Raw genomic sequence first — 13559 nt, forward strand, 5'->3', positions numbered from 1 at the left:
CTTGAAAATGGGGAGTGCCGCAGAATCGGCCTTTTCAAACTACTGGGGAATGTGTCAAAGAGACAACAAACCCGACCAAAGAGCAGAAAACACCTCAAGGCCACCAATGGGTCTTCAACACAGCGAGAAAATCCCGCACCCGGAGGCGGGCTTCAGCTTGCCTCTAAACAATAATGTGTACTAGTCAAGTCAGTAAAAATTGACGTCACACTAAACTCCGAAACATATAAATGAACTAAAATTAAAAAAATATACAAGACTAACAAAGGCCAGAGGCTCCTGACTTGCGGGACTTTTTTTTTAAATAACAGTTCATTTCGGTTATTTCAAAAACATCTCTACATGCAACTTACTCATTTACTTTTTTCAATTTAACTTTTTTTCATTTTAAGTGCTCATATCATTTTCCTTATTATTTCATTCCATTTCAATAAAATTGAAAAAGGGATCAGTATATTTTAGGTTCAAAATAATTTTTACCTTTTCGAAATTCGTATATAAAGTTGTGATAGATCATTAAGTGAAATATAAAAAAAAAACAGTAAAAAACACAATCTACAAATCATAGGTCGAGTTTGTTCACTTTATTTCTTTATATAGATAAAGGTAGGCCGACAGTTAGTTATAGTCCGAGTTTGATATAGGCCGAGATATTCAGCGGCGTGTCCTAATACCAAATGACTACAATTCCCTGAACCTTGGGTTTTACGTCATAACCAGCTGATGACAGATTGAAAAGTGTTCGCAGTTAATACACAATATTAGTGGTAACATGCCTGAAAGGCAGTATAATACGGCTGAAGGAGCTAAAACATTCAAACAGAGAAAGAGTTTTTGTAAGTACACGATTCAGCAAAATATATAATAATGTCAATAAAGTAATGACAAAGTCTCACACAGTCATGACTGTACTTTGACATTACAGGCACATTCAAGAGTACGCAAAATAAATAAAAAAACAAAGAGAAGATATGGTTATTGATTAATTGGCCATTTTTGTCGAGCCTGCGACTTTTGTCGCAAAAGCGAGACATAGCGATCCTACATTCCCTCGTCGGCGGCGTCCACAAATATTCACTCTGTGGTTCAAGTTTTTGAAATTTTAATAACTTTCTTAAACTATCCTGGATTTCTACCAAACTTGGACAGAAGCTTGTTTATGATCCTAAGATAGTATCCAGAAGTAAATTTTGTAAAAAAAAATCCTGTTTTTCCGTATTTTACTTATAAATGGAATTAGGTTTCCTGCCAGTTAACATTACATTCACTCTGTGGTTAAAGTTTTTAAAATGTTAATAACTTTCTTAAAATATCCTGGATTTCTACCAAACTTGGACAGAAGCTTGTTTATAATCATAAGATAGTATCCAGAAGTAAATTTTGTAAAAAAAAATCCTATTTATCTCTATTTTACTTATAAATGGAATTAGGTTTCCTGCCAGTTAACATTACATTCACTCTGTGGTTAAAGTTTTAAAAATTTTAATAACTTTCTTAAATTATCCTGGATTTGTACCAAACTTGGACAGAAGCTTGTTTATGATCAAAAGCTAGTATCTAGAAGGAAATTTTGTAAATATATATTTTCTGTTTTTCCGTATATTACTTATAAATGGACTTAGTTTTTCTTCCAGTTAACATTACATACATTCACTCTGTGGTCATAGTGGTTAAAGTTTTAAAAGTTTTAATAACTTTCTTAAACTATCCTGACAAACTTGGACAGAAGCTTGTTTATGATCAAAAGCTAGTATCTAGAAGGAAATTTTGTAAAAATTTATTTCCTGTTTTTCCGTATATTACTTATAAATGCACTTAGTTTTTCTTCCAGTTAACATTACATACAGTCTGTAGTTAAAGTTTTTAAAACACTTATTAGATTCATAAACCATTCTGGATTTTTACCAAACTTGGACAGAAGCTTCTTACAATCTGACAAAAGATAGTATCTATAGGAAAATTTTTAATAATTTTTTCCCCGTTTTTGTTGCGCCTGTGACCATGGTGAATAGCAGCAAAAGTAAGTTAGACACTGGGTTCCGTGGAACCCTTACAAATTTTTAAATCTATCAATCTGGATTCTCAATCCCAGGAAGGTTAAGCTAAACACCGAAAATCATCTTAAAAGTTATATTAAGTCCCAACTTGGACCAATTAAAAAAAAATTAAAATGTCAGTATAAAAACGCTAAAAATTGAATAAGAATGTGAAGTCATATGTTATAGGACTATCCCAAATTCTGCCAATAAAAATTGTATGAGGTCAGTGGTAGTCAAATATCAGCTTCTTTAAATGAAATTAAAATTAATTTTACAGGTTTCCTTTAAGTATTCTTTGTCAAAAAGTCTGCACTGTAATATTTTTAAAAAGAGTTTTAAAAAGTTTGGTTAAGCAGAAAAAACTAAGACAGAGTTGAAAGACAATTTAACAATATTATGTCATTGTGATGGGTAGCCAAAGCTTTTGTTAAGTTTTAACAAAGGTCTCTGCAAAAGATTTGTACTGTACAAAATACTAAATCATAGACAACAATACCTTAAAACGGATTGGTGAGCCAGGGTCTGGATAGGGTTTACAGAACAGAGAATAATGGGCTAAATGTGCAGAATAAATGGGAAAAAAAAAGAATAGATAGAATAGAGAATAATGAGGTTCTAAAATATAAACAATAGAGAAAGATGACCTATAGAATTAACGAATATAGAAATGAAGGACCCCCATCCAGACCCTCATTGGTGATTATTTTGTCTTCGCCTGATTCTTTTTATTATATACATAAACCATTTCCCAGAATATTAAAACACAGCAAGCTACGGCTATTTGCTGATAACTGCTTCATCTATAGAAACATAAAAAAAGATGATGCCACAGAACTACAACACAGGACTTAGTTGATGAATTCAGCTGCACATTGGGCTAAAGACTGGTTATAATTAATGACAATTTATCAAGACAAATGCTTTATACACATACATCTAAAAGATACAAGTCAACCATGACTACATCTGTTCACATATTCTAAACAGAAACAGCTACAAAATATTTAGGGGTAAACAAACAATCAGACCTTAAATGAAATAACCATGTAGATAAAATCAGATCGAATGAAAGTCATGTAGATAAAATCAGATCGAATGAAAGTCATGTAGATAAAATCAGATCGAATGAAAGTTGACAGATTAATTTCCTAAAACGAAATCTCAAAGTGTCTTCAAAACAAAAGAAAGGGCATAATCATGATAATTATCAATAGATAAACCTTAGTAACACATGAGTACTGCTTTTGTGTCTACACAACAAAAAATGAATCAACCTAACTGAAACAGTTCAATGCAGAGATGCTGGCTATACACCTTCCAATTGGTGCATTTTCTCTGAAACTTTGACATCACAAAGCAAATATCTAAATAGAATACTTTTATCTACCAATCATTACAAGCAAATTCAAACCAATAAGGAATCATATAAAGTTTCAATCAATTCCTGCACCATAGTCATTGATACAAATGTAGGACAATAGAATTTACTATCAACATAAGTAGTCCTTTGTACATGAGTTGACAGCTTCAAAGAGCATATTTCTATATCTGCTTCTTCACAAATGTTCTAATATAAAAATAAGAAGATGTGGTATGATTGCCAATGAAACAACTCTCCACCAGAGACCAAATGACATAGAAGTTTACAATTATAGGTCACCATATGGCCTTCAACGATTGAGCAAAACCCATACCGCATAGTCAGCTTTAAAAGGCCCTGAAATAACAAATGTAAAACAATTCAAACCAGAAAACTAACGGCCTGATTTATGTACAAAACAATGAACATTTTTTAATTTCCTGATAACAAAATCAATATTTATACCAATAAAAACAATATTCAAAGATCTAATTACAGTGTTGAATTGGTAACCTTTTAGAATAAGTTTATTTAAAGGATCGATACATTTACTGGGATCATATCTACATTCCGGGCTCGGTAAACATTAAAAATTAGGATTTGCTATCCCATTTGAAATAAGTTTTCTACAGGTACATCCAAACTTCCAAACCAAATCTTTATATCTATGGAAGAATTTAATAAAGGTTTTGAGTAATTTGTGAAAACAAAATCCCTGGCTAAATAATTTACCAGTAATACATAGATTACGTTCATTGAAATCCAAAACGTCACAACAGACACGGGCATAGCTATCAAGTTGTGATATATAACCATCGTAAGATGGCCATGGTGCCAAAGGTATAACCTGCATAACAAGAAATGAGTTTTACCAAGATAAATGCAAAACAATAAGTCTTTTGGTGGATATAGTCGTCTAATTGGCATATATCTTCTTATTTTTATATAATGCAAAAACAAAATCACTGTAATATTTTTGATTTTTGCTCTGACACCTAGTTTTACTTCTAAAAACAAATGACTTATTGAATTTATTTATTTATTTTAAACTGTACATAACCCATGCATGCAACGGCACCAAATAGTCAGAGTTTTGACTGAGTGCAGATATATGAAGGTAGAAATAGAAAAGAGGGATAGTCCACCAGCAGAGGTATCGACCCAGTGCTGTAAAAAATGAAAATAACACGTAATAAATTTCATGAGTCCGAAGCGCTTTTCTGGATTTACCTTCATCGGGAACGCTCAAAGCCAAGGATGTATAAGAACCGAAACAGTTGAAGAGCTATATTATGAAAGAGGGTCTCTATTGTACTAATTTAATTATATCCCCGCTTTAAAAAAGTGGGGGTTTACTGTTTTACCTCTGTCTGTTCGTCCATCCATCCATCCATGCATCCGTCCGTCCCATGAATATTTTTCGTCGCATTTTTCTCAGGAACTACATCATAAGGATTTCTGAAATTTGGTTTCAGGGTTTATATAAATCAGCTATACTGTGTGATGCGTTTTCAGATTCATCACTCAACAACTTCCTGTTTACCGAACACTTACATCATTTTACACATGATATCCAAGTAGTTGAAAATTTTCGTCACATTTATCTCAGGAACTACATTACAAGGATTTCTGAAATTTGGTTTCAGGGTTTATATGAGTCAGCTATACCGTGTGATGAGTTTTCAGATTCATCACTCAACAACTTCCTGTTAACCGAAATATTTTGGCGGGGTATATCATCAGTGAGCAGTAGCTCACAATTTCACTTGTTGTATTAGGACCAGATACCATTCTTTTTAATAAATTTTCCACGGAATGAATGAAATGTTTACTTATGGTCAATTTACAGTAAATGGGCTCTGTCTCAGATTTTGGTAAATTTTTTAATACAACTTTTGCTCATTGAACTTTAACTGAAAATTATGCATTATATAATCCATTGATTTTTCTTTAAAAAATTATATGTTGTTGATACATTGTACATAAATGTATGTTAATGATGTAGAATAATACATTGTAATAGGGTTACAGACTTTGTTTTTATGGTATACATTGTTGATCATTAGAAGTGGTGTTCTTAGTGAAAAAAATACCACAAAACATCAAAATAAGCGTAATTTCATTGTGTTGTAGGTCATAGAACATTGATTTTTGTTGTTTTTCACTCCCAACTAGGTAACAGATTGGTTAATACACCAAAAACGAAGTAGGTGACCATATGATTATTTCAAATCTTTAAAACGGAAATGTATGTATCAACAACATCATTTTTTTTCTCAGAAAAATCTATGGATTTGAAATTGGAGAAGATTTTAAGACAAATTTAAGATTTTTTTGATTATCAGTAAAAGTTCAATGAGCCAAAGTTGATTGCAAATTTTCCCCCAAATCTGTGACTTTGCCATTTACTGTTCTTGGCCTTTATGATTATCTCAAGTTTTAATATACTTGATGTTTTGTCTCAAGAAAGAAGTAAACATGTCTTTGCTCTTAAGCTTACAAACCAAAAACACTGTTATTTTGTTCATTTATCATGTTAATCAGTACCATCTCAGCATTCTGGTAGTGTGCTCGCCTCAAACGGGGGAGGAGCCTCGGAGGCCGAGTGGTCCATGAGGTTGTGAATTATAACCCCGAACATGGCAGGGGCATTAGACTCTGATTTTATTGGACAAGGATTACCAGTTTTCCTGCCAAAGGTCAGTGGTTCTCTCCAGGTACTAAAAATTCCTTCACCAATAATAACTGGCTGCTGTGTTACAGCCAGAGTGCTGAAAAAGACCAACAATCAATCATCAATCAATCAAATAGGGAAATTGAAGATTTAATCCTCAGCCAGCTCCAACCTAAGACTGGAAAATTGGATATTTGCTGATTCTCTGCAGCTAGGCAAGGGGTATTTATATAAATTAGGTATCACCTAACCAAGGACTTTGATTGTAAGAACTTTGTCCTCTTCCTTTTTCACAGTTCTATAAACATGCTGAACATCAACAAGGTATGATCAGGTATTTTTATGATTATGATTAGGTTAGATTTACTGTTAAAATAAGTACTGGTAGATCAAGTATACTATACAATACAATATACAAATTGTTTTGGTCTGAAGAAATATTGTGAGTTGTAAATGTCCTGGAGTCATTGACTCACTTTGTATGAGGTTGATCAGATATACATTAGATTGTCATTATTGCAATGCAGATAATGTCTCCTAAAGTCCATGTACTGATAGTTTAATAAACAAACATTTATGTTTGGCAATGACCTTATATCTTTTGAACTGGTGATTGTGGGTGATTCACACATCTCTTTATACTAGTACTGCAACTGTGTATTTGCACAGTCAAAATGCATTGACGTACACATTTTGTCTTTATACAATCAGTGACTGTAAAAAGCCTTGTTTGTGACATTGATGATATATTTCCATAGAGTTTTATGTATGAAGTTTAAGTCACAAAAGATTGTAGGTTTGACCTCATCTGCTTAAATTTCATAATTGTTGATACCCAAAATATATGTATTTAGTGAAGTTTCTCTAGGTTGCAGTATAAACAGAACAACCATACATTGTCTCAAAACATTGTACTCTGCCTCACATTCTACCTGTTTGGACTTAGCAGATAAATAAATAAATATTACATTTTGAGACAAATATGCAGTTATTCTATGTTCTAATTCTATATTCCATTGGTAATTTATATATATTATATAAGGGTCAAAGTTTTATCACCTTTACCAGTAATCAGTCAATATTAGATACACAGACAAGATATTTACTGGTATAACCCCATTCCAAAGTAGGGGTATACTGGTTTATGCTCTTACTCCTAAACGCAGCTTGTTAGGCAGAGAAGCTGTACATACCCATTTACATCCTTTGGTTTGACACAGTTGTGGATTAAACCCAGGATCTCATGCATTCAAGATTAGCAAAGCTATTGAGAGACCACAGGGTTACTTTACACAATAGTTTAACAATAGTTGGAATGCCAATTGAAATTCATGAGTAATTGCCTGTCTTGCATATATATATATGTCATATGTCCTTGAACTAATTTTCCCACTCCAGTGGTGAGGTTTAATTTTCAGGATGAGTTCTGTTCCTCAGAAACTATACATGACAGGTCAGCAATATTCAGTATTTGGATTTGCTGCTATGATGATACATGATGTATATGTCCATCCGAAATATGTCATAAGACCTTGCCCTCATATATCCATGCTCCATTTGATACTGCTGTTTAAGCTTATAGAATGAGATCTATTCTCAGTAGGTATACATTACTGGTCAACAATATGGCATGTAGATTGTTTGCCATTTGTATATGTCCCTCTGATATACATGTATATAATATGCTCTTAAATGTGTGTGGGTAGGGGTGGGTTGGGCAACCACAAACATGTTTAACCTCGACACATTCTGTATGTGCCTGTCCCATGTCAGGAGCATTGTAGTTCAGTGGTTGTTGTTTGTTGATTGCTTTGTACATAAATCATGCTGTTGATTTAATACCCACACAATGTTTTTGACCAGTCAGTCAGTCCTGTTTTTGTCATCACAACTCCTCTGAAACACCACAACAGAATTTCATGAAACTTTGTAGATAATGAGGACAAACTACATGTATGTAGATGTGCATATCTACAAAAAATTATGATTAAATTTTTTTCTAGGAGTTATACCCCTTTGAACTTAGAATTTTGGCCTAAATATACTACTGCAACAGTTTGTCATCGCAACTCCTCTGAAACCACACAACAGAATTTCATGAAACTTTGTAGTTAATGAGGACAAAATATGTTATACGACCGCAAAAAAAATTTTGTGGTCGAATATTGGTATGACGTTGGCGTCGTCGTCCGAAGACACATTAGTTTTCGCACTCTAACTTTAGTTTAAGTGAATGGATCTCAATGAAATTTTACCATAAGGTTCAATACCACAAAAGGAAGGTGGGGATTGATTTTGGGGGTTATGGTACCAACAGTTAAGGAATTAGGGTCCAAAAAGGGGCCAAAAAATAAGCATTTTTGTAACTCCCAGACATAACTTGTGTGTAAGTGTATGGATATCTCTGACATTGTACCACAAGGTTCCATATCACAAAGGGAATGCTGGGATTGATTTTGGGGGTAATTGCCTCAAAATTTTAGGAATTAAGGGCCAAAAAGTGGCAAAAAACAAGCATTTTTCTAGTTTCATGATAATAACTTGTGTGTAAGTGTATGGATCTTTCTGAAATTGTACTACAAGGTTTTCATATCACAAAGGGAAAGCTGGGTTTGAGTTTGGGGGTGATTGCCCTAAAAGTTTAGGAATATGGGGCCAAAAAGGGGCCTAAAAACAAGCATTTTCTAGTTTCATGATAATAACTTGTGTGTAAGTGTATGGATCTTTCTGAAATTGTACTACAAGGTTTTCATATCACAAAGGGAAAGCTGGGATTGAGTTTGGGGGTGATGAATCATAAGGGGGTTCAAAAAATTTGGGGGAGGGATTTTTTTTTTTTTTTTAATTTTCCATTTTGAATTGGCTATTTCTGATTTATATATAAAAGCAAATAATAATGATATGGTTTGAATAGGTAAATTAAAATTTTTTAAGTTCTTAGACCACATTCATTCTGTGTCAGAAACCTATGCTGTGTCAAATATTTAATCACAATCCAAATTCAGTGCTGTATCAAGCTTGAATGTTGTGTCCATACTTGCCCCAACTGTTCAGGGTTGACCTCTGCGGTCGTATCAAGCTGCGCCCAGTGGAGCATTTTATTCAAATACTGTAATCAATATAATGGGTCAACTATATTTACTTGATAACAGATTGTATGGTGAACATATCTGTTTTACAGGTATCATCTATCCTTGACCTCATTTTCATGGTTCATTGGTTAATGTTAAGTTTTCTTGGTTCAGTCTGTTCTTAGATATTATTATCCATAGATCAACTATATTAGGTGCATGGAATGATGGAGTGTAAGGTGTACATGTCTGTCGGGCAGGGTTCATTAGACCTTTACCTCATTTTGATGGTTCATTGGGTGAATGATAAGTTTTTGTAGTTTTGACTGTTTATCAGATACTATAAAAAAATAGGTTAACTATATTTGGTGTATGTACTGATTGTAAGGTGTACATGTCTGTCTGGCAGGGTGCCAATGACCTTGACATAATTTTCATGATTCGTTGGTCAATGTTAAGTTTTGTGGTTTGGTTTGTTTCTCTGGTACTAAAAGCAATAGGACCACCATATTTGGAAATGGAATGATTGTTAGATGTACATTGTCTGTCTGGCATGGTTCTTCTGACCTTGAACTCATTTTCATGGATTGCTGATACTGATAAGTATATCAGTATATGTGATACTTGTAGTAAAACTTCATATTACAGACATTCAACATAAATTCAAACATGATAAGTAATGCAGGTGAGACATTTCAGTGTGTGCTTTCTTGTAATTAATAACTTGTACAATGAATATAAACATGTTCACTTGAGATTTTTCATTTAACTAGTGAGTTGACCTCAGGTTGAGAGTTCATTGCCATTTAATAAAAAAGATTCCAATAATGCAGCAAGTCAGACATTTCAGTGTAATGATTCCTATTAATATTGAAGAAACCTATGAAGAATAATTTCATAACACATTCTCTTTTTTTTCCAGCCATTCGTAAAGAAGAAGTTATTGGTATAAGATCAAAGTTTCCAACAAAAGTTCCTGTAAGTGTTATTATTGAATGGTGTGATATCTGATATAGTAACTTGTATATTGCACAAAGTGATAAGTAAATTTCATTTCCATTTGTATATGATATATGTAAATGAGTGGATGTGGTATGATTGCCAATGAGACAACTATCAATCATAGAGCAAAGTATGATGTTGTAAACAACTTAGAACTATAGTCATTCAGTGGTGGATCCACCATTTATAAAAATTGGACCCAGAAAATAAATTGCCTAAAACATACTATAAAGAGGGGGACCCTAAAAGATGTAGTTAAATATTGAACTATAACATTTGCCTTTAAAGGCAGGAGGGGGAGAACTGTCATTATATAATAATTAATCTTCCAGAACAAAATTTGTGATTTTTTTTTTCATTTTCAACTGGGTTTTTCTGAAGGACTGCTGCCAACAGTTTCCTTTCAATAACTTATGAACCTTTTAACCATGATTACTTTTCAAATTTAAATATGTTGATACTAATGACAAAATGGAGGTCAAGGTGATATTGCTGATTTTCACTTTTAACGTAAAGGAGTTATGGTCCTTGATATATTTGAAAATGGGACTTTATGTTGTTTCCGTGCAATTACTTATGAACCATTCAACCAATGCTCTTAAAATTTTAATATGCTATTACAGATGCCTTTCAGGAGTTTTGGTCCTTGATAGATTGGAAAATATGAATAGAATGTTGCAGGTCAAAAAAGTCTAAAAGCACTTTTGAAAATACACAAAACCCAGTTTGCTGTCAATTTGACAGCTCATTCCTATTTTGTATTTTACTGTTAAAAGTACTTAGTATTTTTACAGTTAACATTAATATTCAGCCTGAAATAATATTTTTTTTAGACCTTAATAGTTTTTGCAAACCTTCATGAAAGGAGGATTCATGATAAGAGCCATTAAAATCATTATTTGGCCCTTGAAATGGCAAAAATAGTAAACTTAGTCATATGTTAATTTTATTGATAAATAAACAGGATGTCTACTGATTGATATTTTAGTCTTAGATGCATGATTTTTATACGACCGCAAAAAAATTTTTGTGGTCGTATATTGGTATGACGTTGGCGTCGTCGTCGTCGTCGTCGTCGTCGTCCGGCGTCGTCGTCCGAATACACATTAGTTTTCGCACTCTAACTTTAGTTTAAGTGAATGGATCTCAATGAAATTTTACCATAAGGTTCAATACCACAAAAGGAAGGTGGGGATTGATTTTGGGGGTTATGGTACTAACAGTTAAGGAATTAGGGGCCAAAAGGGGCCAAAAATAAGCATTTTTGTAACTTCCAGACATAACTTGTGTGTAAGTGTATGGATCTCTCTGACATTGTACCACAAGGTTCCATATCACAAAGGGAATCCTGGGATTGATTTTGGGGGTAATTGCCTCCAAAGTTTAGGAATTGGGGGCCAAAAAGGGGCAAAAAACAAGCATTTTTATACGACCATGACAATATCTTGTTTGTAAGTGTATGGATCTTTATGAAATTGTACTACAAGGTTCCATATCACAAAAGGAATACTGGGATTGATTTTTGGGGTAATTTCCTCCAAATTTTAGGAATTAGGGGCAAAAAAGGGGCAAAAAACAAGCATTTTTCTAGTTTCATGACAATAACTTGTTTGTAAGTGTATGGATCTTTATGAAATTGTACTACAAGGTTCCATATCACAAAGGGAAGGCTGGGATTGATTTTGGGGGTTTTCCCTCAAAGTTTTAGTAATTAGGGGCCATAAAAGGGCAAAAAAAACATGCATTTTTCTAGTTTCAGGACAATAACTTGTGTGTAAGTGTATGGATCTTTATGAAATTGTACTGCAAGGTTCCATATCACAAAGGGAAAGCTGGAATTGAGTTTTGGGGTAATTGCCCTAAACGTTTAGGAATTTGGGGCCAAAAAGGGGCCAAAAAACAAGCATTTTTATAGTTTCCAGACAATAACTTGTGTTCAAGTGTATGAATCTCTCTGAAATTGTACTGCAAGGTACCATACCACAAAGGGAAAGCTGGGATTGAGTTTGGGGGTGATGAATCATAAGGGGGTTCAAAAAATTGGGGGGGGGATTTTTTTTTCCTTTTTTTTCTTTAACATTTTCCATTTTAAATTGGTTATTTCTGATTTATATATAAAAGCAAATAATAATGATATGGTTTGAATAGGCATACATGTGAACCTCCCGACGGGAGTACAATAATCCCGTTTTCAGGGGTCTCCTCCCGACCTCCCGTTGAAGAGGAAAAAATCCTGTGTATGAAATTTTTCATGAATGAAAAATTTCTGCCCAACATATCATCTCAAGCATCTGGTGTAACTGACATTACCTGAAGTTATATTTTACCTGTAAATCAATTAACATGCATAATTATATGGCTTCACTTGTCAGCTTGGGTGTCAAACATACAGGTAATCAACGATTTTTACCTCAGGCTAACTGCCGTTGTGTAACAAAAACTGTGTATTTATTGGGTTACTTCCCTTGATTTATCCTGTTTTAAGTTACTTTCCTTTTAATAATGAAATTTTTTAAAAGAATATAAATAAAATATAAATTGAACAAATAATCATAAAAGGATGGTTATTAAATGATTTTAAATGTCTTAGGACAAATAAAAAAATAATAATTTGAAAATTATTTGAGGATTCTAGACTTCCTTTCAAGGCTTAAATTGAAATTTATATAATAAATATGACCCTAATTTTACAGATGAAATGATTTTCTGAGTTTGCAAATAAAAACTATTTGCAAGAGAAAAAAAAAAAATGAAAACTATTTGCAGATAGCTAAACAAATGTTCTGGTTGCAATGATTGTTTTATAGAATATGAAGTAAAAAATTTAAAGAACATACTGGAAAAATACAATGTTAGATTGAACATGTAGAATATAAAGATGGAGAAACTTTATAAGTACAAGGGTACTATAAACATAATAAATTGGATGGAAAGTTGAAGAAAACACACTTTAAAAGACCATTTTTACAGCACACGGTTACATTTACAACAAAATTAATGTCGATTAAAAACCTCCTGATCTGAGTCCTAATCTCCTGACCAAAATTTCCCAATCTCCTGATCTGAGTTTCACAGTCCATCACATGTATGAATAGGTAAATTGAAAATTTTTAAGTTCTTAGACCACTTTCATTCTGTGTCAGAAACCTATGCTGTGTCAAATATTTAATTACAATCCAAATTCAGTGCTGTATCAAGCTTGAATGTTGTGTCCATACTTGCCCCAACTGTTCAGGGTTCGACCTCTGCGGTCGTATCAAGCTGCGCCCCAGCGGAGCATTTTATTTTATTAGTTGTTATTGACTTTGAACTAACTGTCAGTAACTGCGAGTACTCTCAGATCTGTAATTAGTGTCTTTTTGTTCAGTGGGAAATCTAGTGACAAAATATTACCTCCCCTGTAAACACTGACA

The 13559-nt window shown here is 33.2% G+C and overlaps 2 protein-coding genes across 2 annotated transcripts in view; both read left to right on the forward strand.

Moving 5' to 3' along the window:
- The window catches only part of LOC127698935 (calpain-9-like), a 234628-nt gene that overhangs the window by 199358 nt on the left and 21711 nt on the right, over nucleotides 1–13559 (forward strand). The window contains exon 23 of the mRNA XM_052202688.1: nucleotides 11314–11633. The gene's annotated coding sequence lies outside the window, so the exon portion shown is untranslated. The remainder of the gene's footprint in view (nucleotides 1–11313; nucleotides 11634–13559) is intronic.
- Nucleotides 672–13559, forward strand: part of LOC127698995 (microtubule-associated proteins 1A/1B light chain 3C-like) — a 30448-nt gene continuing 17560 nt past the window's right edge. Inside the window, exons 1-2 of the mRNA XM_052202791.1 lie at nucleotides 672–836; nucleotides 10067–10122. Of these exons, the coding sequence (XP_052058751.1) occupies nucleotides 773–836; nucleotides 10067–10122 (120 nt within the window). The 5' untranslated portion in view covers nucleotides 672–772. The remainder of the gene's footprint in view (nucleotides 837–10066; nucleotides 10123–13559) is intronic.

This window comes from Mytilus californianus, unplaced genomic scaffold (genome assembly GCF_021869535.1).
Source record: "Mytilus californianus isolate M0D057914Y unplaced genomic scaffold, xbMytCali1.0.p SCAF_4, whole genome shotgun sequence".
Lineage (NCBI taxonomy): Eukaryota > Metazoa > Mollusca > Bivalvia > Mytilida > Mytilidae > Mytilus > Mytilus californianus.